The 24,474-nt window shown below is 43.8% G+C and overlaps 1 protein-coding gene across 1 annotated transcript; it reads right to left on the reverse strand.

Annotated features, from left to right (window-relative positions):
* Positions 1–306: 306 nt before the first annotated feature.
* On the reverse strand, positions 307–20,295 carry POPDC3 (popeye domain cAMP effector 3). The gene is made up of 4 exons (XM_069804954.1): positions 19,819–20,295; positions 10,395–11,139; positions 8,449–8,557; positions 307–7,532 (listed from the first exon to the last, which is right to left on the reverse strand). Exons 2-4 carry the CDS (start codon positions 10,883–10,885, stop codon positions 7,212–7,214), a joined length of 921 nt encoding a protein of 306 aa, XP_069661055.1. The 5' UTR covers positions 10,886–11,139; positions 19,819–20,295; the 3' UTR covers positions 307–7,211.
* Between the last annotated feature and the right edge of the window lie 4,179 nt (positions 20,296–24,474).

The raw sequence follows: 24,474 nt of genomic DNA on the forward strand, positions 1-24,474 counted from the left end.
AGACCTCAAGGAGATAATAAGCACCCAATTTCTGGATTAGCTGCCTCCTCTACCATTTCAGAAGAGTCAGCATCAAACAATAGCTAAGGAGTGTCTGGTCCACATTTACTGTGCACCCCATCTATGCTGCTTTGTACATCCAGATGCCTGACTTCAGCTGTGCATATCATAAATGACTATCAAAATATGTGCCGAGTTATAGTACACTGCAATTGCTTCTTGCTACCGTGATCTTTGAGAATAAAGGCAAAGACAGAATTAAAAAAGATATATTTTCCTCTAATTTCAATGAATAAATAAGACCAGTTTTCTGAGTAATGTTTATTATACTTCTTTGTTCTGTAAAGAAAAAAGCAACCAACAAGACCCTACTATATAGGGTTAAAAACAGGGATACAGACTGCAATAAACATACAGATATATGTGATTATTGCTTTTGTGTGTAGTATTAGCTTAAGTACATATACCACTGTATAAAGCAGTTTCAGAACTAAAATGGCAATGACTATGGTAAAGAAAAAAGTACTAATAATTTGTAAAATCAAAACCAATATAAAAATGTTTTATGTTCCATATCTGATTTCAGAATACCAGTATTTATTGTATTTTTTTCCTACTAATACTTACTCGTTAATTCTTTAAGTAATGAATATATATACTGAAAGGACATTATGTTTTTGAAAAGCAGTACCTGAACAAGAAAATGGAGTCCCAGTAAAAAACAGAGCATGATGCTGGCTGTATGACTGGTTTTTAAGAAGTACTCCCATTCACCTCACTATGGAGATCTGCTCTGAAATATCATCTGAGAGGACCCGACCTTTCTGTAAATGAAAACAGGACAGTTTTGCTTCGTATTCAAAATAAGCATTCAAAATATTTTATCTAAGCTGAATCTCTTAGTAAGATAGAATAGCTGCTACAACTGGATTCAGTAAAAGTTTTAAAGGTTTTAACATGAACAAGTCAGATGAACAAAGCACAGTAAGGATTTCCAGCACAATGGCTGTTTTATAGGAACTGCTGATACTCATCCTTGTGCATCCTGGCAGACGCGAACTGGCTTGCCTCACTTTTCTTACAGAATAAGTTATTTTTTGCTTACCCCAGTATAAGAGAACGCATATGGGAAGATACAGGGTCACACCTCACATGTTTTAAACTCATCCCATAGCTTACCTGCCAGTGTCCCACCCTTGTAGCCATGTCCCACAGTTGGCCCCTGGAAGTCCAAACCCAGCACTAGGTATCTAGATTGTCCTTACGTTTCTTAGGAGTCCCTAAAACCTACACATGGGAAACGCTAAACAGAGATGTGTACCTCAGCCCCACTGAGCCCTGGCTCCAGCAGGCTGCCAGCTACTCGGGATCATCCAGCCGGAATCCCTGCCCAGGGACAGGGACCTGGTCACCTCCTTTGACAGATCTCAGGTGCTTTAATGCTCTCCTATGACATGCGGTTGCTACAGAAGGGGATGGTGCTGCCCAGTTCTATACAATGACATAGTTCGAGCATTTGTCCATGAAATGGAATTTTTGGCTTCAGTGTCTTTCTCAGCCTAATGTACCTTACTCGCAGAAAATTATTATATCCCCCAGGCTTTAGACAAGTTTGGATGGAGAGTTACTAGTGGATACAACGAAAACTATGGGATTCACTGCTAAAACAGTTATTTACCACCATTATTTTATTGCAGTTGTTTATTTATATGACTTTACTGCCTGAGTTCTTAATAATCTATCTTTTATCATCATTTATCTTCAAAACCACACTGAAGTAGGGAGATAGTCCAGTCCCCACAATACACCGCAGACCTCTGAAATTAGGAGCTGTGGTGGAACTGACAACCAAATAAAGTTGCCTAGGAATCCACAGCAGAAGAATAACTGCTATTAAATCCTTCTGCTCCCACAAGCTTTTGGGAATGTACCATCTTTTTCCTAGTCCATGACAACGTTTAACAACAGTTGTGGCTTGTAGAGCAATGATTTGGGTCCAAACCCTCTGCTGGCAGAACCACCTGCAAAGCTACCCTCGAGAAGGGCTTTGCAAGCCATAGTTTGGGACGTGACCCCAAATCCTGGGGCTCACAGATGACATGCTTCTGCTGCGTTTCTCCTACACACTCCTACTGATGAAGCTCCACCTACACAGTTTGATTCATCAGCATGAGGTGGCTTGATTTACATGTTAAGTTCAATTAACTCTTTTGATTCACACAGAAGTAGAGTTAGAGTAAGCAGAAACCGAAGGAACACAAAAATCTACAAGAAAGGAAAATTAACATGAATTAGACAAACAGAAAAAAAAGGGTGCTTTCCCTTGGGACCCCTGAACCTATTATATTTTTATGCGTACTAATGTAATCAAAGTAAGTAATTTCAAGAGGGATTAACAAACCATCTTAGTAAGGTATTTATTTTGTTGTGCTGTAAAAAATACCTCTTATACAGTAACACTTTGGGGCAGAAGAACATGCATTCAATTATTACAGTAATAAAAAGAAAAAATATTTAGTCTGTTAATGTCTGAATTCAGCAAATAGATATTAATTTTTTTCCTTTTCCATTTAAAAAGTTTTCTTCTATCTAAATAGCTATGAATTTGGTTCATTTTTAACACATGGTTTGCAAGACCTGTTTATACGAGCAGTACAACATTGTATTTTAGTTTTTCATGTATCTTGAATCCAAATACATCTTATATTTATCATATAAAATAATCTAAAACTGTAGAGCACTTTTTTGCTGGAAATGTAGCATCAACATATTATTTAATTACTGCAAGCATATGCCTTTTTTTGTGGTGTGGCAAAACTACACAATTTCATCGAGGCATGTATTCAGCTTTCCCAGCTTTATCCTAGCGGAGGTCACATATCTAGCTTGCCATCACTCTTTCCATTACTGATTTTCTTTTAACCACCATCACATTTGCTGGGTTGTTGCAGGGCAATTAATTCTTGAAAATTTAGGACCAGGATGGCCCTCCTCAGTAACCAAGTCCAGCCTTTGTTATCAGAGGCAACTGTATAAAATAATCTTTTTCGTTAAGCACATACAATTGGCCTTGCATAGCATTATTAGTTATAATAGTACATCAGGATACATTCTCTCTGGTTATTCTGTAGTTTTGCATGGAATTGCATGACGGATTAAAAACATTGCTTAGAATCTGTTACCTGTACTTGCACTACTACTAGTTAAGAAAATACTACCTAATGAAACAATCGCAGGGTCAGGCCCGTGCCCCTAAAGAGGCAAGACTCACTTTGAAGCTGTCATAATACACTGCTGCATCCAATAAATTAGTTTGCCACAAGCCCAATTTAAAATAAACCTCTCCTGGATAAAACTTGTAAAAAGTTGAGTGCTCTGTTTTCTTCTCCCCCCCCCCCCGCGACTGTCCTAGGCTATGTATATTTTTAGCTTGCGCAGTAAATTTGAACCCTTTTGCAGGCTGTAAGGGCGATTCCAGCATGATGTTCACAATTATAAAAACTCTGGAAGATCAACTGATGCTGATGAATTAGCAAATTATCACATGCACCAGATTCTGCCACTCTCACCTATAACAGTATACAAACATAGACATAACCCCATAGATGATTATGGAACTGTTTAAAATGTGAGTAAAGGGGAATCACTGCAGATCAAGAAAAGGATTGATAGTGTCCTCAATTCACAAAGCAGCATGGACTCAAATTATGCATTCACTTAAACCAGTTATGAAGGAGCCCAACCACCTCTGACAGTTATTCCTGAGTAATAACATAGGCATAAATTGGATGATGCTCAAGTCAGAGCTTCATCTAGCTCCAAACTTTTACTAACCTATAAATAATCATAGAATCATAGAATGGTTTGGGTTGGAAGGGACCTTTAAGGGTCATCTAGTCCAACCACCCTGCATAAGCAGGGACACCTTCAACTAGATCAGGTTGCTCAGAGCCCGTCCAACCTGACCTTGAATGTTTCCAGGGATGGGGCATCTGCCACCTCTCTGGGCGACCTGTGCCAGTGCTTCACCACCCTCATTGTAAAAAATTTCTTCTTTATATCTAGTCTGAATCCACCCTCTTTTAGTTTAAAACCATTACCCCTTGTCATATCGCAACAGACCCTGCTAAAAAGCTTGTCCCCACCTTTCTTATAAACCCCCTTTAAGTATCGAAAGGCTGCAATAAGGTCTCTCTGGAACCTTCTCTTCTCCAGGCTGAACAACCCCAAGTCTCTAATGACTGGGTGTATATGGTATCACAAAAGCTTGTATTATTTTGCTGACATCAGTCTGAGTATGTCTTTACTTAGGTAGATTACACAGCTCTCCTAAAACATTGGTTTATGAGTCACATACCAGAGCATATTTTACAGTACATTTTAGAAGTGCTGTCAAGATTAAAAAAAACAGAGGTGGATTGGGCTTGCTGTCTCGCTTCCAGTCCTTTTGTGTGTACTTGTATTATTGTAGATATACATGCCTTGAATTCTACAGCTGAAGTGTTCTGCTAGTCATGACTCAAACAGATGCTGGAAAACTGGAAACAATTTTTAAAGAGTGACTCAAAGCCCAAAAAGCACAGTAGCAAAAGCTAAACAAGATTAGCTAAGAGCATGCTCAGATATTGACTCAGATATGTCCTAGCAGAGATTTCCGATAGAAACTGATTCCAGCAGAGAACAGCATCACAGAGGATTGTGGTTGGAAACCAGGCTGAAACCAAGGCACACGCCAATCACGATGAAGAAAAAAATTACCAAAATATGTAATGAAGCACCCATCACTCCAGAGCAGGTATCTTTTTAAGCAGTATGCTATAGTTTAAATGGACGACATAAGTTTGATACAGAAATTGGGGGAGCAAGGCTCCTTGGTCATATTTTGAAGGTGAAGATGATCATACCACTTTATTAAATGCCGACCCTATTTAAGTTAAGGCAAGTTTTCTTGAATATATGGGGCAAGCCCATATATTCAAGAAAACAAAGACAGCATTAATTGATGATTTATATTACACTTAAGTCTAGAATAATATCTCTTTTATGTTTCTAGACTATAATCTTTTTATGTTTGTAGATTGTTAACACATAAAACATTAAGTATAAACTTCATATTGGTCCAACACATGTTATAACACGAAAAATTTTAAATTCTTGTTATTTTATCACAATAAGAGACAAGGGACTATTTTTAAATCACCTGTTAAAAACCAGCATAAGGTTTTCAGAGCAGCTTGGCCAGGTGAAGCAGAGCGGGGATCACGAGGCACAGCCTAAGTGACAACATCCAGGAGAGATGACACACTTCTTACCCACCTCAGGCACCAGGCAGCACCAACAAATAAGACATGATACTAAGCACATGAGAATACCTGTGCTGTGTCATACTAAGGGGTCAGGTAGCCTGCTATCCTGTCCCTTAACCGTGAGTCGTATACAAGAGGATGCACACAGCCGTACGTCCTTACTACACACAGCCAGCCTCCAGCACTTTGTGCCTTAGTTATTTTCTGGGCTGGTCTTTTAATAGCTGTCAATGAATTCTTTGTTTGCATTTTTTCAATTCTCTTTTGACCAAGACAAAGTAGCTTTGTGACTAAGGGACTTCGCACATTAAGTAATACATACAGAATACATTGTGTGGAAGGGTTATTAGAGGGATTTGGGGATTATCACATTGCATGCTATGGTATTTACGTTTGACAGATTTTCCTCTCTGAGAAAAGGGACAGAAAGCTAAAGGCAAAACTCATATGTTATCTGCTCTACACTGAAGGTCCTTCAAACAGGTTCACTTCTAATAGCTTTCCTATACACACTGCATGACTACCTTTCAAGCATGAGGTTGTATCATTATTTTAAGTCCTCCAGCAACAACTCCCAAGATCTAAACTCATATGTATACCTGCAAAACCACAAACACACAATGGTTGTCCTACTAAACAGTCCAGCAATTTTAAAATATTAAAAATGTGATCTACCTCCAGATATATCAAGCAGCAATACAGTCTCATAAAATAGTAATGCTTCTTATTTTTTGATTACTGGTAGGCATCAGGCATAGCAGCAGGAAGGTGAGTTAGCAAAGACATTCAGATACTTCTCCCCAAAGGCACAGTGACCTCAAGGGTTGAAACCAACTCTCTCCTACCGAAGCATGAGCTGGTGCTCCCTTATGCCATTAAAACACCACAGAATTAGGGAGAGAATACCTTTTAAATCAAGAATTTCACAGGCACAGAAAAGTGACTCTGGAAGCTGAACAAGAATGTTTTGGTTAAAATTCGTATTTATTGCTGTGGCCATTTCTTAGTTTCTTCCTGACAAACCTGGCTAAAAAGAATATTGTAAACAAACTCCAATGGTTTGGCAGTTGATTGATTGACAGTATTTACTGTACGTGTCACGAATGGAACTGACACTGTGGAAGCCTAGGTCCTATAGCATCATATTCTATCAGAAACACTACACGATCATTTCCCTAAGCTGTATTTGCAGCAGTTAACAACTGCTTTACTTTTCTAATGCCAGCAATTACATTTGTTTGTTTTCACATAATGCTTCTTTAGGACAGAGAGAAACCAATTGCTCATGGGACAGAATTTGTTGTTTTCTTTTGTTTGTTTTTTTAATAACCTTGCTGTGCACTTCAAAACCTGTCATTTCTTTAAAAAACAAACCCAATACAACCGGTCTCTTAGTCTTTTTCTACAATATTCTTCACGTTAATTGAGACAATGTTCACGTGGCATAAATATGAATGTTACAAGCAAGTCGCCATATTTTGAAGACAAATTACTTGTCTTCATTGACTATACTGACTATACTTTGTTATGGCAAATAATTTTGAGAAAGTATAATTACAAATATTGTGGGTCTGTTTTTTTTAAAAACACAACACAGAGGCCACCACAATTACAATAAAACTTCAGCCTGTTACGATCCGTCTTCCTCCAAAAGTAAGGAGATGAAGATCAATGAAAGAATCAACAGAAATGAAACATATTGTACAAACAGTCAAAATGCAGAAGCCAACCCGCTGGCTCTAGAGAGAGGAAGAATTCAAGCTATTCCAATGAAAGTAAATGGCACTTGTCAGTCAAATTTGGCTTGACTGGGTCTCATTCTGCTTCATCCTTCTGCTCTTCTGCTTCACCACTTCACATTTCCCTTCACCACTTCGGGGAACGGCTGCAGCAGAGTTTTCCTTCCTAGGACTGTGTGCTGAAGGAGCCACAGTTTGTAACCCCGGTGGGCTTGCGCCGGGGGGACCCTCTCTGTAGGTGGTGGGAGGGCTGCACCGGAGGGGTCTCTGCCAGTGAGACGTGGTAGAAGTTCGGTAACCGAATGTCATACCTAAAGCCCTTCCCCACGTGCACTCTGTCATTCAAGGCATACAGTTTTTCAGCAATGTCGCTCCCAATTAAAATTGAGAACAGGCGGGAGATGAAACGGTGTTTTGCAAACAGCAGATACAGCTTCTTTCTCCTCCAGGCCACGTACCGACAATCTGTCTCTGCTGTAAGTGTTACCTACAGAAGAGAAAATTACAATTAGCTAGGCGATAAGGCAGTGGTATTGCTGCTGCTGCCCTTGCTCAGAAAGCAGCCCCCTCTCTCAGCAGGCACGCAGGCTGTGCCTGTAACATACGCTTCACCTCTTTGCACCTACTGCAATTAAAGCCATTTAATCCGGCCAGAGAGCTCTGCGAGGTCTACTGTATGCAAGAGACCAGGGAGAAGGCTGACGGGGAACGGACCGAGTGACCGCGTCTTGCCGGCCCCAGCGCCAGGACGCCCGCGCTGAAGGGCAGCCCCCGCCAGGACGGCCGGGCCGCGGCCCTGCGCTCCCTGCTTCGCTCTTGGCAGCCCCAGCTGGCAAGGCCGGTCTAAAGAAAGCTCTTGACAAATGCCACTTGCCCTCGTGACGTGAGGCATCAGATCCCACACAGGCAGGGGCTAGCGCGTCAGTCGAGCGACAGCAGTGGGAGGACTCGCGGATGACGGGGGGCCGCCCTGATGGACACCGCGTCCCACGCTGTCCCCCCACGCCGAGCCGTACCCACGGGCACTCCTCTCCCCAGACCCGCGCTCTCCGGTTCACCTCCCATAGGGAACCCTCTTCACCATCAACTTCGACCCACCTCCTGCAAACCTGGTTTCTCAGGGCTGGATTTTAGCACAGCCAAAGAACGCAAACAGAGTCTACGACCCAGATTAGCTTTAAGAAAAACCCCATCTGTTGTAACAACAAGATGCAAACAGAAAGAAGATACAAACCGCATAACCAGTCCAGCGGGTAAAGAGGAATTCCCTCCCCAAATTAATGGAATGCCACTTGTTTGTATAATTTCACAAACAAGACCCACACCTAAATGAACTTACTTCTAAACCAAGTAGGACTTGAACAGTTTTCTGTAGTATTCAAAAAAAACCTCTCCACTTTTACCTGGAAAATTCCCTCTTCTGTGGGCCTCAGTGAATCCCATTCAGGAGAATCCAGAAATTGAAGAGGAAAAATATAATGCAGAAACTCCCCATCAACTGTCACTCTGATCCTACCAAGATAAGATGTGTTAATTTGTTAGTACTACCTGTACAGCAGCAACAACAACTGCAACAAGAATGTGTTATTTCTACTATGTGAGGAGTTTAAATATAGATTTGAGAGCATGAAAAAGCAATCACTGGCCAACAGTATCCTAGCTATATTTTTAAACACAACTTGATCAGGACAGTTGAAAGAGAACACAAGACAATCGTGCAACTGAAATGGAAATCTTTCCAGGCCTTATTCAAGTCACATTATTCTCTCTGGGGCAGGTCCGTGCAGTGATGTGCAAGCTTTGTCATGAAAAGGCCAGCTAATTTAGGACTACTTGCAATGAAACATACAGATTTTAGGTAGTTGTCCTTTAGTGACGCCCTGGTTCAGAGCATTCTTGGCAGCTGTCTAGAAAGTACCACGTGGAGTTTGCTTTTGGTCATAGTCATGCTGAAGGAGAGGTGTCCATCCTTCTACATGCCCAGCCAGTTAGTAATCATGCAGGGAGTTCCTGCTACCCTTCTTCATGCAGTATAGGGCTGCTGCTTCTGATTTTGTAAGAAGAATTAATCTTGGTGCAAAAGAGGACTCCTATAGCTTGCTTTTTTCTTTTAGCACATGAGGTTTAATCCCACGTTTCCGCTTGTGTGTCTTTAGACTTAAATATGATTTAAAAAGTAGAAAGAAAATTTTTCTTTGGCATCTGCAGAAGGCCACAGCATTCACACAGAGAACCCATACCTCCATGCTGTTCTCCTGGCTCCAGAGACAGTTCTGTGGCCATGTAATCCTGTTAAACATTGAGAGAGCCCTACCCAACACACACTGTGGGGAACTCCTGCTTCCTACTCCCTGCTTTTGCCAGTTTGTTCCCTCTAAAATGTCTATTTGCCAAACCTAGAAGTATGTCCCATGGCTTTCAAGTGAAGGAGGCAAATGGTGTTACATGCATTGGTCTTTGACCTCTTCAGTGCCTACAAATTCCATCTGTCCATGCAGTAGGCTGTCAAAATGCACCTACAAAGCATCCCATCAAAGACAGACCATGGCCATCATCTCTGGGTATCCCACCTACTCTTGTGCTGGTCCAGTACTGTATACCACTTTGTATACAGTATGAGAGCCAGTATTTTCCTTCAGGAAAGCATCAGCAAGGTTGCCAGAAGGGTCTCCAGCAAGCAGGGAGTACAAGCAGGTGGATTTGTTGCCTCAGAGTCTAACTACTGATCACAGTATACAATAACTGTAGACTCAGTTCTGCAAATCTTGATAGGGCTCAACTATGTCCTCTTGTAATGGAAGGGCGCTTTTAGGCCTTCTGCTCTCCCTTACTCCCTCTCTTCTCCCACCTCACAGAAAGCAACTAAATACAAATGGTATCAAAGTCAAGATCTCTGTTAATAGAGTTTTTCTCACTATATTCAGTTTCATAACTACCTTTTTGTCCTGTTTCAGATGATACTAGCAAAGAAAAATAAGAAAGATGCTTTCTTCATCAGCTAGGCAGTAGATGGATAGCAAACCATAGCCTGAAGACTGAAGCACACGTTTGTTCCCTTTATCTGCCTAACCTGTTAGGTGCTACAATACAGTGGTCTGGAAAAGAATGACTTAAAATCCTTTTCTTTATGCTATTACAGATTTTGTGCTTAGTGTTTTTATGCTAGTGCTGTCCTAGACAAGTGTATTTAGCCTTTTAATATTTATATTACTTGCATTAATATTTAATCTGTTGCACTGGAAAATGAACAAACAATATACAAATCAGGCAATTTTTTTTTTGCTTTTGTTTTCGAGAAGGAGGAAAAAATAAAGATATTTGCAGTAAGTCTGAACAAACCGATACAAACCTGCCTGACACAAGCAAGGACAGTTTATCAATAGGTGTTTTGCCCTGCATGGCGTAACAGTGCTCCTTCTCCAGGGTAACCACTTCTGCATCGCAGCACAAGACAATCTTCCTGTAGACAGTCAAGGAAATTCCCAGAGGCTGGAAGAGAGCGCTGTAGAGTTCCTGGAATTCTCTGTCAAAGGAAACACTCCGAACTTGGTAGGTAACGTAAATGAACTGGACGAAGCATATAGCAAACAGTATAAAATTCCAGGAGAATATATCAGCGGCACAGACATCCAGCCAAGCCCAAACAGAAGAGCAGAGAAAGCCCAATCCAAGCAAGCTGAAGACATAGAGAAGCCCAAAGAATCCACTTCCACCCATGAAGCCCACAACAAAGAGAATACTGGCTAGGTGGTAGATAGATCCCTCTGCCTCTTGCTTCCAGGTGGTACATGTAGGATGTGCATATATCAAGCTCTCCCAAAAACTTGCATTTTCTCCCATGGCTGGAATAATTCTTTGATTCAGCTGAATCTTGGAAACTTTTATTTATGAGATGCAGCTAGCGGGGTCCTTTGCTTTTCCATTCTTGAAAACTCCGCTCAATGATCACATTATGTCAGGGTCTCTTTTGGTCGTAAAGTCACACTTAGGATTCCCAGCAACTAGGAAGCTAATGTTCTCAGAAGGCAATGCTGTTTCTCATCAGTTCATGCACTGTTTTGACTTTGGCCATGTCATCTGTAGCTTCATCTGATCTGGACAAGTGAAGAAAAGATGAATTACTTATCGAATTATTTTCATGAATTAAACTTTATCAAAGTTTTTATTGTCTAAAACCATGGACTGCATTACAATCTTCCAATCTCCCTTGTAGCCCTGTGATTCCAGGATCAAACCTTAATATTCATTCAATCGAAGATCACGCTTCTGTATCTATGAACCCTGTAGCAACTGTTGAGTTGCCACTGAACCCATGTAAACCCATACATCGCATCCACAACATCCTGTGACAAGCCCTTCCACAGCCTAATGCTGAGCAGATAGTTGCATTTATTGGTCCTGAACCTGCTGCCTGCGAGTCTCGTTTAATGCCCTCCCTAGCTCTTGGACAAGAAGTCACAGTGACTATTGCTCCTTGTTCAGCTCCTCCATCTCACTCTGGATTTCAGTCAAACCAGTCTCATTAATGAGCTGAGCAAGGCTGCTCTCTGTCCTCAGAGAAAACAAACTAAATACCCAAACACCACAATAAGGGAAACCCAAGTATCATGGGGGATGGTCTTTTCTACTCCAAGGATGACAGGCAAAAAGCTGTCATGTATAAGGAAGACTACAAAGCTTAAAGGCAGCTTTATACAGATTATGTTATTAGAACATGAAGTAAGTACTCCTGCAAAATACTTCTGAAAGAGCATTTACAAAGCAATTTTATAACATCTGAAGTTCTACCTTGTATAATTTCATGCCACAGACCACATAAAATTATTGTTCAACACTGTAAAATGTTAAATATGATATTTGTTTCCACATGATATACACATCTGAAAAGCACGCCCCCCCCCCCCAATAAATTTAAAAAAATCAAAACCAGTTTTCTATGTCTGTCATTTAAAGTAAAAATACATGCTTCAATGTGAGATTAGACATGGTAAAAATTGCAAAGCCAGAGTCTATCAGCAGTGTAATCAGGATTGAAACTCACCCAAGCCTTTAACTGTCTGGTTCTTTTCCTGGTAAAACAGCAGGGAAGCTAAGAAATACCTTGCTATCTAAATTATTAGATTCTCTAGAATATCAAAGTTAGCTTTTTAAAATTTTTTTTTTTTTCAAGAGCCACAGAAGTCAATACTTAAAAAGTACTGCTGGTGCAGTGAAGCATCCAACATCATTCAGCAGGGCTTTCAATGGTTTTGTTTTGTTTTTTTTTACAGTGACAGGTCAAAGAAATTAATAAAGCAAAGTCATACCCCATTTCCTAGCTGCTACAGCTTTACTTCTTTTAAGTTTATACAAGGCCCAGCATTAATTCCATGATTCAAAAACACTAATGCTAAATAAAGACATAAAATCCTAAACAACTGAGTGGCAGAGTTCAGAAGAAAAGGTCAGGAGGAGAGCTCTCCCTCTCTGGCAGTGGAAATAAGGAAGTCACTGACGCATAAAGATACCACAGCTAAAGAGCACAGAACTTCTCCAGATTAAAATGTTTGATATCCTACTACAGTGGAAGAAGCAGCATTACAAGAATTACATAATTTGTAACTCTAAGCTTTTCTCTTTGTCTCTTTACCCAAAAACTCTTTTCTGGTACAGGGTTCCCCCCAGATGCAGGATTTAGCCCTTGTAGAATGGGAGATGAGAACTGCGTCAGCTACAAAGAAGTTACCCAGGCGTGGTAAGAACACGAGGAATTTTAGGTGGTACTTCTACAATCAAGGGGTTAAGATTTCTGAACCAAAAGAAAATAAAACTGGAACACACGGTTCCCAGACCTTGTGTTCCGAATCCAGTCAGCACTTCCACTGCACAGTCAAAAACTGGCAGCAGAAGTTTTATGTTTGATTGTTTGGGGTTTTTTTTTAAATAGAATAATTGATAACAGTGATTTTGGATTATTGTTAATACTTCTACTCTATTGCCAATGTTTTGCTCTGAGCAGTTCTCATGAAGACCTTAATTTCTACAAAAAATTCAGTGTTTTGAATGGAACCATGACTGAGAAGTTACGTGGGAAGCTGTATGCATACCACAAGCAAAACCACCATAGATCCATACTGTAATCTGCTTCCATCACCAATGTCTTTTTGTCATGCAAAGTCACGCATTGCAATAATTTGACATGACGCTGCAATAATTTCACAAAATTTATGTTCAATTTCCAATTCGCTTATAGCATTCACAGTCTGCCCACACTACAGCTTATAGCATTGCTGTAAAACATCTATTCATGACAAGACGGGTCAAAATAATTTGGAAAGAACAGCACACCACTAGGACACAGATAGAGGGTCATCGTACACAAAACCCAAGGCCTGGAAAAACTGTCCTGTGTTATGAACTGTTTATTTTTGGAATGGGACCTGTCTTCCAAAACGACTGTATGCAAAACTCCCAGTTATTTCAGAACTATGAGAACTTCTACTGTGCCACAGCATCACCCAGGCTGCAGAGGGCCTCCCTCCATCCAGGCAAGAGGACGGGTAAAAGAGGGAGGCCAGCGCTAGCACAGAATACAGCCTCACCAACATGACACTCTCCTGAGCTACACGAAGTGTGCAGGCAAAAACAAACCCGCTGGAAACACTGACGAAGCCTAGTACTAAATGGAGCTGGTTTCTCAGGGCTACGGTGAAGTGCAGGCATGCTTGCTGCCAGTGAACTGCAGGCAGAGAGAGAGGATTCACTTCTTTTTAGTCACGAAATCAGGCTAAGATTTGGGAGCTAAACATTTTTGGTAGTATTTTTTTTTTTTATGAAGTATTAAATAGAGCAGAGACAATAGTATGTATGGGCCTAAGTATAGTAAAATTTCTAATTTTGATTGGTATTTAGTGCTAGATAAGGCCTTTTACATTTTTCTTTATAGTTCCTACAAGTCCAAAATTTAAACTCTTGAGGGCTTCAGAACAGTCACTCTAATTAAACCATTCATCTAATGAAAGTGGGGGTGGGGGGTGAAAAATCCCCCAAACCAAAAAACCAAACAGCTGTGGTAACTGTGAGTCATCCTCCACTGAGGACCAGTCTACAAAGTGCCCCCAGTAGCACGGCATCACCAAGTTTGCAAGCACCCGAAGGGGACACCAGCCCTTCACTGACACGCCTCGGCATTCTTAGCCACCAGGACATGGAACGTGCCAACTGACACGGCCTTGTTTGATGTCCTGGCTGCAGTGAGCACTGATCGCTACAGGTTCATTTGGCGGTGCTGCTTAGGCAAGCTTCAGCAGGAAACTGCATTTAAAGCAGGTACCTTGGATTATAAGCCTGAAGAACTGTATCTTCCCCAAGTAAACGTTGAATACTTTCTCCTCTGTACCCTGCCTACGGAGAAGAAGGAGAACCATGCACAAGCACAGTCTCTGCTACATGACTACGGTATTCAGAATAGCACAACATTGACATCTGTAGGCTGCTGGAGCCAGAGGTGCCTGGAAGAGGTCTTCTCCCAGCTCAGGAAGGAGACGTGCCCTGCCAACACAGGCTGAATTACTGAGATGCTTCTGAGTGTTTTGCCCCACCACACATCCCACCCTCTCCAGCAGCAGCAGATAAAGTGCTGGGAGAAAAAAAAAATCAGTCCATACTAGAGATGTGAGCAATATATAGCAGGATAGACTTCTTTAAAACAAACAGCAGCATTGCTGAAAGGACTAAGCTGTCATTAGAAGTGTCAAAATCAATGAGTTTGCTGGAGCTTCAAAGCAGTAAATGGAGTATTTCACTTATACTCTCCAAAATAAATACCTGCCAGCAACTTAAAACTTCATATAAGCAGTATACTAAAACAGTCAAAACAGAATGAATTTATATTGTAAGATAAATGCACACAGTACAACCTCCCCCTCCCAAAATGGGCATTTCCCCCATACACTGTAGTATTCCCACAAAGAATTACCAATTATGTACATTTTTTATTTGCTTGAGAACTGAGTACTTTACCCCATTTTTGTCACTAATGACTCAATTCAACTCTGAGAAGCTTTGAGTGTTAGTTACTGTGTCTGGATCACAATAATTTCTGCAAAAAATAAACCCTAAAAGACCTGAGGCCAACAGCAGTTCTCTCTTTGCTCTTCTTAATCAAGTCAAAAGTAAAGCTATCAGGAGTTTGAATACTCCATTCTTTAGTTGTCTTATCCCAAGTATTCAGTCAGAAAGCCCTCAGCACTTTCACACTGTACATGTTAACAGGTCGTAGAGCCGTACATGCTGATTGTGTAACCAGCCTGGATGAACTGTTTGCTCCACCTTTGGAAGCAATAGGGAAGATTTTCCTTTACAGTGTATATGCTTTCATGTACAAAATGAGATTATGCCGGATTTAGCAGGATTTATCTCACTGGTTTTAGCCACCTACAGTGTAGATGTTTATACACGAGCTAGTGGCCACAGCCTGACTTGGCAGTCAGCAAAGCTACTCCAGCAACACTGCTGGGAACCAAGTGGTCCCTCCAGCCAAGGGGGACCCTCCTGGCCTTGATGTCCCCCACTTCCAGAGGGATGAGCTCTGAGCACCCCATCTAGGCTGGCACGTTACATCTGGTCTGGCCATCATTTAGATGTATAAAAAGAAGCTGCTCCTTAATTCTGGCAAGTACTTCCTCTAACATGCAATGTAAATGCATACGTCGATTAATGTACCCCTTCCTTGCATTGCCCCTACGTCTCTGAAATCCTCTCTCTGCCCCCCTGCTGACACCTGTTGCTCTCAATGGTTGTTTATGCAGCGCACTTTGCTCAAGCTACTTTCCTTCTGCAGTTGTTCACTTGGGGTTAGATACCCAAAGGGACCGAGACAACCAAACTCTTAATTGCAATGCAGTGTCTAACTCAGTGCATGGAGGAGCTATGCACCTACAGCGAGGTACGGCTATGTGCCTATAGGCGAGTATGGGCAGATAAGCGAGCTACTTTCAGTGATAAACTCCCTGAACCCATTCCAGGCTCAAAACATGCATGCAGCAATTAAGACAGTAACTAACAACACAAGCTAGCCTACCTTAAACTTCTTGAGACTATATCCTAGAGAAAGCAGTAATTACAATACTGGAAAATACATGGTTTTCCCCCAAAAAATGCAGCCTGCACAATATAGAGAAGGCCACAGTAGCTTCATCACAGTCCATAACACCTATTCAGGAAGGTGGAAGGAGGATGAGGAAGAAAAAGACTACCCAGTCCCAAAGACAAGGGTATCAAGATAATCAGTCACTATAAAACTAGACATATTCAGATTACAAAGATACACAAGCATACATGGCAAGGGTAATTAATTAATGGGATGGCTTGAAAGATTTCCTTTGCTGGGAATTAAGGAAGTCAAGATGCTGTCTGGTACCTAAAATAAATCTGGGTATGCTATTATTAAAAAATTAATTGATTTACTACAATTCTATTTTTTGTTCTACAGGAAATCAGATTAGATGATTGCAGTGATGTCTTCTTTAAGACTTTTGTCTTAAGTTACTTAATATAAAAAAGTTGTATATACCTAGAAAGTTACATAGCTGGTCTTCCCAATGAGATCTAGAAGCCCATCTCAACTAAGCAGCTACTTTAGACAAGAGAAAACACTAAGACAGGTGTATCTCTGAAATTATCCCTCATATAAACCTTCCAGAAGAAACCTTCATCCATGTGGAGCCAGCATCCCTTCCTGCCAATGTTCTTCAAAGAAAGGGATGTTTTATCAGTGAATGCCTTAACATGAAACATGCATGCAACCCTGGCAGCCGAGCTCACCTCAGGATCCTGCTCCCCGGGTGAGTGTCCCCATCGCAGAATGAAGAGCAAATGCAGCACAGTTCTCCCTCCTTCAGTCTCCTTTCTGCACAATTTCACAGCTTCAACAAGAAGGGCAGCAAGTGACCCACCCACGTGAGTCAAAATGAGTCACTCGGGGCACCCTCATGGGAGGAAGGAAGATGGATTTGCACTCCCTTGGGCTGAGGAAGGCATCCTGGGTCTCACTGACGGCCCATCCCTATGTCTCACACCCTCCATCAGCGCTCTGAGTGCAGGCTGTCACTGGGAAGGTAAAGCATCGCAGGCCTTAGGAAAAGCGGTCAAACTGCACCCTTTCCAGTCCTTCCAGTACAGTCTGGGGCGGCGCAGGCTGCAACTGCTGAACTGGACCCCCACCCCGGAGCGTCCATATGAAGTGATACCTTCTCGGAGAGAGATCTTTCTGGAAACGCTCAGACCTACAAAACAAGCAGCTGGGGCACGTCCAACCATCAGTGGTGCTTCGCTGCCTTCAGGGCAGCTCCGAGATATAACCACCAGCCAAGCGGGACTTTTGGGGGCCAAAACCCTGTTCTGGTCAGGCAGAATTGAGGCTCTCACATTCAAAGTTGCCCAACCAAGAACCCCTGACTTCAGTCAGCTGCTGCCTAACCCAGGAGACCCCCCCAGTGCCATCTCTACGTTGAAGTCAATGGTCCACGCGGACGACCCACCAACGGCACGAGGCTGGTGACTGGGTGTCCTCCTCGCCAGGCTGGGCCCGACTCCCGACTCCCTGCTGCAGCCCACGCAGAACCGCTTTCTCCAAAGCGGGGCGCTTCAACGAGAGCCTTTTCATGGGACTTTCAATTCATTGAGCTTGTTTGGCTGCAGCCGGGATGGCCTGATTCCACTTACAATTTGCTCAAATTCCTACTAATCTTTTTAAGAAGTGGAAAAAAGCCAGGCAGGGGGAGGCATCAAGAGAGAAAGAAAACCCACAGCAAAACAGAATAGTTTAAGGTTCATTAGAAGCACTGCATACAGTGAAGTTGCTATTATTTAGTCGTTAAATATTTAAGGGCTACCTTACTATAGACAGCTTACAGTACTTCAACGATTCCTCATTTATCACTGTAAAATACACAATGCAATCCTCTGTGGTTGCAAAGCCAATATTGAAGATGCTATCTATTTTATCATCTGGACAGTATCTGATATGAAAAAAAAAATTTTCTTCCAATTTGAATCAGAACTGATGAACCATTAAGTACATGTTGTATTCCTGCCAAACTAAGAATAATCCCCTCCCTCCTTTTTTAAGGTCTTTTGCCCCTAGGAAACATGAATATGGAATGACAGGCATTTTTTTAAACTAACTATGGATTGCTAGCACTTGGGTAAATTTGAGCAAGGCTCCTGTATATTGAACAGCATTGGCCAAATAATAATTCAGGGGGTCTGTTTTATTGTGTTGTATAAAAGAAACTGCAAAGTGAAGCACAAGTTCAAGCTTTTCTACTGTTTACCTTTTAAATAAATAATAGAGAAAGCAGCTACAATGCTTATTTCACAAGTGCTTTAAAACTGTGTTAATGAACTACAGCTGAACTCTGCAGAATTCAGCTTAAATGAGTTTGTACGGTGTAGTAGTGCCTTTGGACAGGAATATATTGCCATGAAACCAACCACCTGACATGAACTCCATTTCCCAAAAAAGAAACGAACACAGAGGCTTGGTTCATTGTACTACCCCTGCATGTACAGCTGGATTATGGAGAAGTAGTGTCACGACCCATGTGTTCAAACAGCACGCTAGGTCATGAAATGCCGCATTTATGTACCCCATGAGCTCTACACCAGAGTGAAACACAGTGAAAGGTAGCAAGGATGTCCTAATGGACCTGCTGAAACTATTTATCTTTATTGGAGGTTTTGAGGTTAGAAGTACAGTTCTACTCTCTGCTTTACTGTAACAAGTGTCATACAGCTTTACACACACAACACAGCTAGGCAGAAGCATGCACATGGCACTGGTTTAGCATCACTTTCATTAGTTTTCTATCTACGAGAGCCAGAATACTCTTAGTTTCATCACGTAATATAATCACAAACCGAGGCTTTGTTCACTGTATGATATCTGACTTCTGTTTGGACAACAGCAGCGTGCCCAATTACAGGTACTGAATCATCACCTGGAGACACTGATCAGAGTTTGTTCACAAGGTAGTGGAACACACTAAAATGATAAAATAAAATCTCATCTCTGAAGAGCCTGCACACTTAACATAGAGATTAAATGTAGCTTCAGCTAACAACCCTTTTCTCCAATCCTTAATAAACTTTTCTGTTCTCACTTTCATCAAAAAAAGTTTTCCTGCCACAAACTTTGCCTTCACAATTACCTGCATCACATTTCCTTCTGTTTCAGTATCTGCTCTCCTCACTACTGCACTTGCAGTGTACTTGCTATTTTGCAGGCAAGGCATTTCTTAAAAACTTGACATTTTAAGTTACCTTCTTAATTTGGCACCGTACAGAACTTTGTGGAAAGCCTGAACAGCAACAGTTCTGCAGATCTGTAAACCAATTCTTGTTTTTCAGTGGCCAGTGAAGACATTTTTACTCGCATGTATCCAATCATATTGCCATTAATCAACGGAGTGGCAAGAGGCCCTAGTTCTGGAAGCCAGATTTCACCAATGACATCTTTATAACACTACCAGGTGGTCCATGACTCAATATTACAAGAGATCAGCTACATAAAATGTTTGCCCATAAAGTGATTGACAGCCTAAATGCACACAAAGCTTTACAGAACAGCTGAAGAAAATGTGGTAAAACATTAGAGTTTGGAAAAATATGTTTAGAAAAAAACCACTATAGTTTGGGGACAAGAAGTGTTTTGTATCATTCGTTGCGCCTTTGGAAAGAAACAACCGCAAATGCAAAACCGGATCTTAATTTCAGGGTTCATCTGCTCTTACCATTCGTTGATGGGGAGAGAGGAGACTCAAACACCCGCAGCCTATGACGCCAACCCCCAGTCAGTGGAAGAAATCCCCGCATCCCGGGTTGGGTTTTGCAAAGTAGAGATACTTCCCGAGTCAGCTCTTGCGTGCGCGGGCAGCAGCTGCACCCGGGGAGAAACCAGAGACCGCGCTTTCCTAAGAAACAAACCCTCAGCCCGAGACACGTAACGAAGAGCCTCACTTCAGGCGGGCCCCTCGGGAGGGGAAGAGCGGGGCAGCGCGCCCCGCGCCTTCACCGAGGGGACACGGCGAAGCCCTCCAACTTCCAGCCGAGGCTGAGCTCGGCCGCTCCGGGGACCGCGGCCGGCCCGCCCCGGCGCGGAACCTCCCAAGGCGGGCAGCGCCCCGGCCCGCCACACGCCGCCCAGGACCCCGCCGAGCCCTCGGGGCGCCAGCCCTCCCCCGACGGCCGCCCCCCGCCGCCGCCGCCGCCGCGGCTCCCCCCCGCCTCGGCCGCCGGGCAGAGCGGGGCGACGCTCCGCCCGACGGGACAGCGCCGGCGGGGGGCGGGCGGAGGCAGCGCCGGGGCTTCAGCCCGCCCCGGCCCGGCCCCCGGCCCGCCCGCGCCCCTTACCTGCCCCGGCCCCCTGCCCGCGCCGTCGGAAAAGTTTCCCGGCCAGCGCCCAGACGGGACGGGGACGGGCTCGGGCTGCCGCTCCGCTCCGCCGCCGTGACTAAAATAGGCAGCAGCCGGCGGGAGGCTGCGGGCGGCGCCAGCTCCGGGGCCGGCGCCGAGCGGCCGCAGCGCGCAGGCGCCTCCCGCCGGTCCCGGGGGGCTGCGGGCGGCGGGGCCGCCCCGCGCCGAGCCGAGCCGAGCCGAGCCGAGCCGGCCGAGCCCGGGGCAGCCGAGGCGGCGGGAGCTGCCGCCCGTCCCGCCGCTCCCCTCCTGCGGCCGCGCTCCCCCCCTCTCTCCCCGGCAGCCGGTCCCGCCGCGGGGCTCCCCCGCCGCCGGTGGGCGCCGAAGGCGTCGAAGGGGCGGGCGAGAGAAGGAGGCGGCGGCGGCGGCGAGCCCTCGGGGGCGGCCGGCGGGCTGGGGCGGCTCAGAGCCGGCTGGGGCTGCAGCCCGGCGGCGGGGCTGGGACGGGCACGCGGGTTTTGGGACGCGCAGAGAAAGCCGTCTCCGTGGGGACCGCTGCCTCGGGTTAAACTGTCTGGAACTGTTGCTCTGGAGTCAGTAAAAAGGCAGTTTTCTGCTCTTTCACCCGCTCACCCCAGCAGCACGTTTCTTCAGAAGGGGGATAACGTGCCTTCGGGGTTGCCTTCGTTAGGTGACTAGTGCACCTGTTCATACACAATCTTCAGTTATTTCGTTTCAGAACGAGCGTATGCCTCACCGAGAGTATAGTTAAAAGTGTTGGTACAGTGTCAATACAGAAGCCCTTCAGCCTACTAGCCATGCGTTTGTTCCGGTGATCACTTCGTGTCTCGGGGGAGAGAGAATTTATTGATGGAAGGAGACAGAAGTTGTTAATATGCAAAAAATCACAGCATATTAAAAGTGCACCTCCCGGTGCTACAGAAGCTATCTCTCAATAACTGGAACACGAGCAATAATATCTTTTAAGTAGTAAGTGTGGAGAACCTCGTGTGCTTGCCGGTGGCCGGCTCTGAGGTCCTGCGGGAGGCTGACACGCTCACCCTACAGCAGGGTGATGCGGGGCTGTGCGAGGCAATGCACTGACGTGAACAAAAGTCCAGAAGTAAAAGGACAGAGCAACCTGTCGTGCTCTAGCTAGAGGGAGTAGGGCTTTTCTTAACACCTCTGTGAACTTGCTTTCCCGAGGGGGCTCTTTATTTTCAAAGGTTTTTTTAGTTCCATATTTACCAGGGAAGAAGATGCATAAATTTTCTGAATAATCGATTCTCCTAACATTTGAGAAAACAAAGAGCCAGAGCAGTTTAACCCAAAGCTATCCTGAGTTACATATATTCAAAACTTCATTATCTGATTACAGTACTTATTTTTGTTATTTTTGAGAGAAGAAAGTCTTTTTATAAATCTAATCAAGTATGTATGAAGGTTCTTGTAGTTAATTAAACATTTAAAGGGTTTTGCAGTGTAGCTCCAAATACTTACCTTTCAGACATGCTTTGCATATGGTATTTTACAACTTGTGCTATTTTAGCAGTATCATTTGAGAGATTTCTATACTGACAAACCTGAGGCAGTGCTGATTTACTTTTTTTTCCCCTTTTTGTTCTTTGTACTTGTGTGGAGTTGAAAGCACCCAACCACTTGTTCACATTTATCCCCAGTTGCATTAGGCATAAATTTACCCACTATATGTACTCTTCACTGGGATGATAGCAAAGGGATGGTGAAATACATAATCATAAAAGAAGGATGCTAAATTTTTTTTATTTGATCTACTTACCTACTGAGATTACATTATTCTAATAAACCACTGTTATATCAATTAAAACATGTTCTTCCTAATCATCATAAAAGGAGCAAGTAAATTTTGATGGCATATCTGTAAGACACCTTTTGAGTTGTATTTAGTTGGAAGGAATGGTCATCATAATTCTTCAGAGACATACAGATCACCAAAGAACAGTTCTACTATACTAATTTTTATTTTAATTAATTCAGCCAACTCCACATCAAATATTCTCTAGCACTATAAGACCGAGACTACAAATGACCTTCTCAATCTAGCCTTGAAAAGCAGGCTTGGATGCGAGATCCAAGGGAGGAAATAATAAAATGGCAAAGCCACCACGTGCTGAGGAGAGACTAGCACTGCCCAGCGTGCTTTGAACCAGCCACTTGAGTGATCAGACTGTTCTTTGATATTTTTAAAACTGCTTGTGGTACTTACATAAAATGACTGTTTTTAAAAGGTCAAATAATACTATAAATGTAAACCCAAATTATAACCAATATTATTCTTTGCAGCAGCATGACAAGGTATAAAGGTCATACTTAAAGGCAGGCTTACAAGAGAGCCTGCGGCCAGACTCAGAAATCCAGTATCAGACCTGAAAAGCTGTAGGAGACTTTGTGGCCTTGGGTCGAGCAAGAGGCTCAGCTGTGGCAAACGCTCTGCGTGGAGGCTGGGAGGGCACCTGGCCGAGGAGCCAGCAAGGGCCAGCTAGGAAAAGGCAGCAGAAAGTGCAGGGCTGGACAGGAACCTGAACACCTGAACTGGAATCTTTGGGCCAGTCCCACTGTTCAGCCATGAAACTGGATGGCGTGAGTTTCTGGCTGGTTGTAAACAGCTCTCTTCTCATACCTGCTATTAGATTTATGGGAGTACCTTAGATGCACCTATCTCTGGGCACGATCCATCCTACAAGAAGTCTGACAGCTCCATAAAACCTGCAGATTGCCTTGCTGTCGGCTTCTCGGCAGCCCTGCCTCCAGACGCTGCTCACAGTGTTGCCGCGGTCAAGGCAGGGTTACCCAAGCAGGCACCCAAAAGTGCCCCCGGAGTGCTGGCAGCAGACCTTCCTTTGGGTGTGCCAGCGATTTCCCCCAGACAGACGAAGAAAGAAGCTCAGTGTATGATTTCACTGTCTAGAAAAGAGCCCCATCTATTTCCTCAGTAACTGCTTAAGGAGAGACTTACTTACAACATCAGATGGTTGCCTTCTCCATTATCTCTGAAGTAAAGTAATGGTGTTTCTTACAACATGCTGTACTCCAGGAGGAGAAGTTATCAATAACTCTGTTTAAGGGGGACATTTTTTATATTTTCTTAGACTTTTTTAATGTTTAATAAATCTCTACCGCATTTTTTCTTTCCCTGCATTGTCCTTGGTCAATAAAAATAAGTTATGAAGCAGGGCGATATGGTAGCAGGTGACATGACGAATTACCTCTTTAAGAAGCGATGTGCTTTTCCTCTATGGATGTAATATTGTGCTTCCCAGGTAGTTGCAAGAGGGCTTTTGTGTAGGAGCTCTTAGTCATTTTGGAATGAGAATTAAACTCCTTATGTACTTTGAAAAGGTTTTAGCAGACTTTTGTATAGCTGAGTTCTCCTACAGAAACCCCTCCTCCCTTTATTTGTGGGTACAACTGAAGTAAGAAGAATCAGGATTGCATTCATATAGTAAATTCGTTTTTATTGCTACCTCTTACAAGCAAGACATTGTATTGGGTTTGTGTGGCAAGGTTTTGGTAGCAGGGGGGCTGCAGGGGTGGCTTCTGTGAGAAGCTGCTGGAAGCTTCCCCCATGTCCGACAGAGCCAATGCCAGCCGGCTCCAAGACGGACCCGCCGCTGGCCAAGACCGAGCCCATCAGTGACAGTGGTAGCACCTCTGTGATAACATATTTAAGAAGGAAAAAAAGTTGCAGTGCACACAGAAACTGCAGCTGGAGAGAGGAGTGAGAAGATGGGAGAGCACCAGCCCTGCAGCCCCCCAGGTCAGTGCAGAAGGAGGGGAGGAGGTGCTCCAGGCGCCGGAGCAGAGATTCCCCTGCAGCCCGTGGGGAAGACCATGGTGAGGCAGGCTGTCCCCCTGCAGCCCAGGGAGGTCCACGGGGGAGCAGATCTCCACCTGCAGCCCGGGGAGGACCCCACGCCGGAGCAGGGGGATGCCTGAAGGAGGCTGTGACCCCGTGGGAAGCCCGTGCTGGAGCAGGCTCCTGGCAGGACCTGTGG

The sequence above is a fragment of the Haliaeetus albicilla genome, chromosome 17, assembly GCF_947461875.1.
Source record: "Haliaeetus albicilla chromosome 17, bHalAlb1.1, whole genome shotgun sequence".
Taxonomy (NCBI): domain Eukaryota; kingdom Metazoa; phylum Chordata; class Aves; order Accipitriformes; family Accipitridae; genus Haliaeetus; species Haliaeetus albicilla.

What these genes read in the sequence shown, in the direction of transcription:
- POPDC3 (XM_069804954.1), bottom strand. Translation starts at nt 10,885, where the DNA reads ATGGGAGAAAATGCAAGTTTTTGGGAGAGCTTGATATATGCACATCCT. An exon ending in TCCTTGCTTGTGTCAGGCAG is followed by an intron (nt 8,558 to 10,394) that starts GTTTGTATCGGT and finishes TTATCTTGGTAG; the next exon opens with GATCAGAGTGACAGTTGATG. An exon ending in CAGAAGAGGGAATTTTCCAG is followed by an intron (nt 7,533 to 8,448) that starts GTAAAAGTGGAG and finishes TCTCTTCTGTAG; the next exon opens with GTAACACTTACAGCAGAGAC.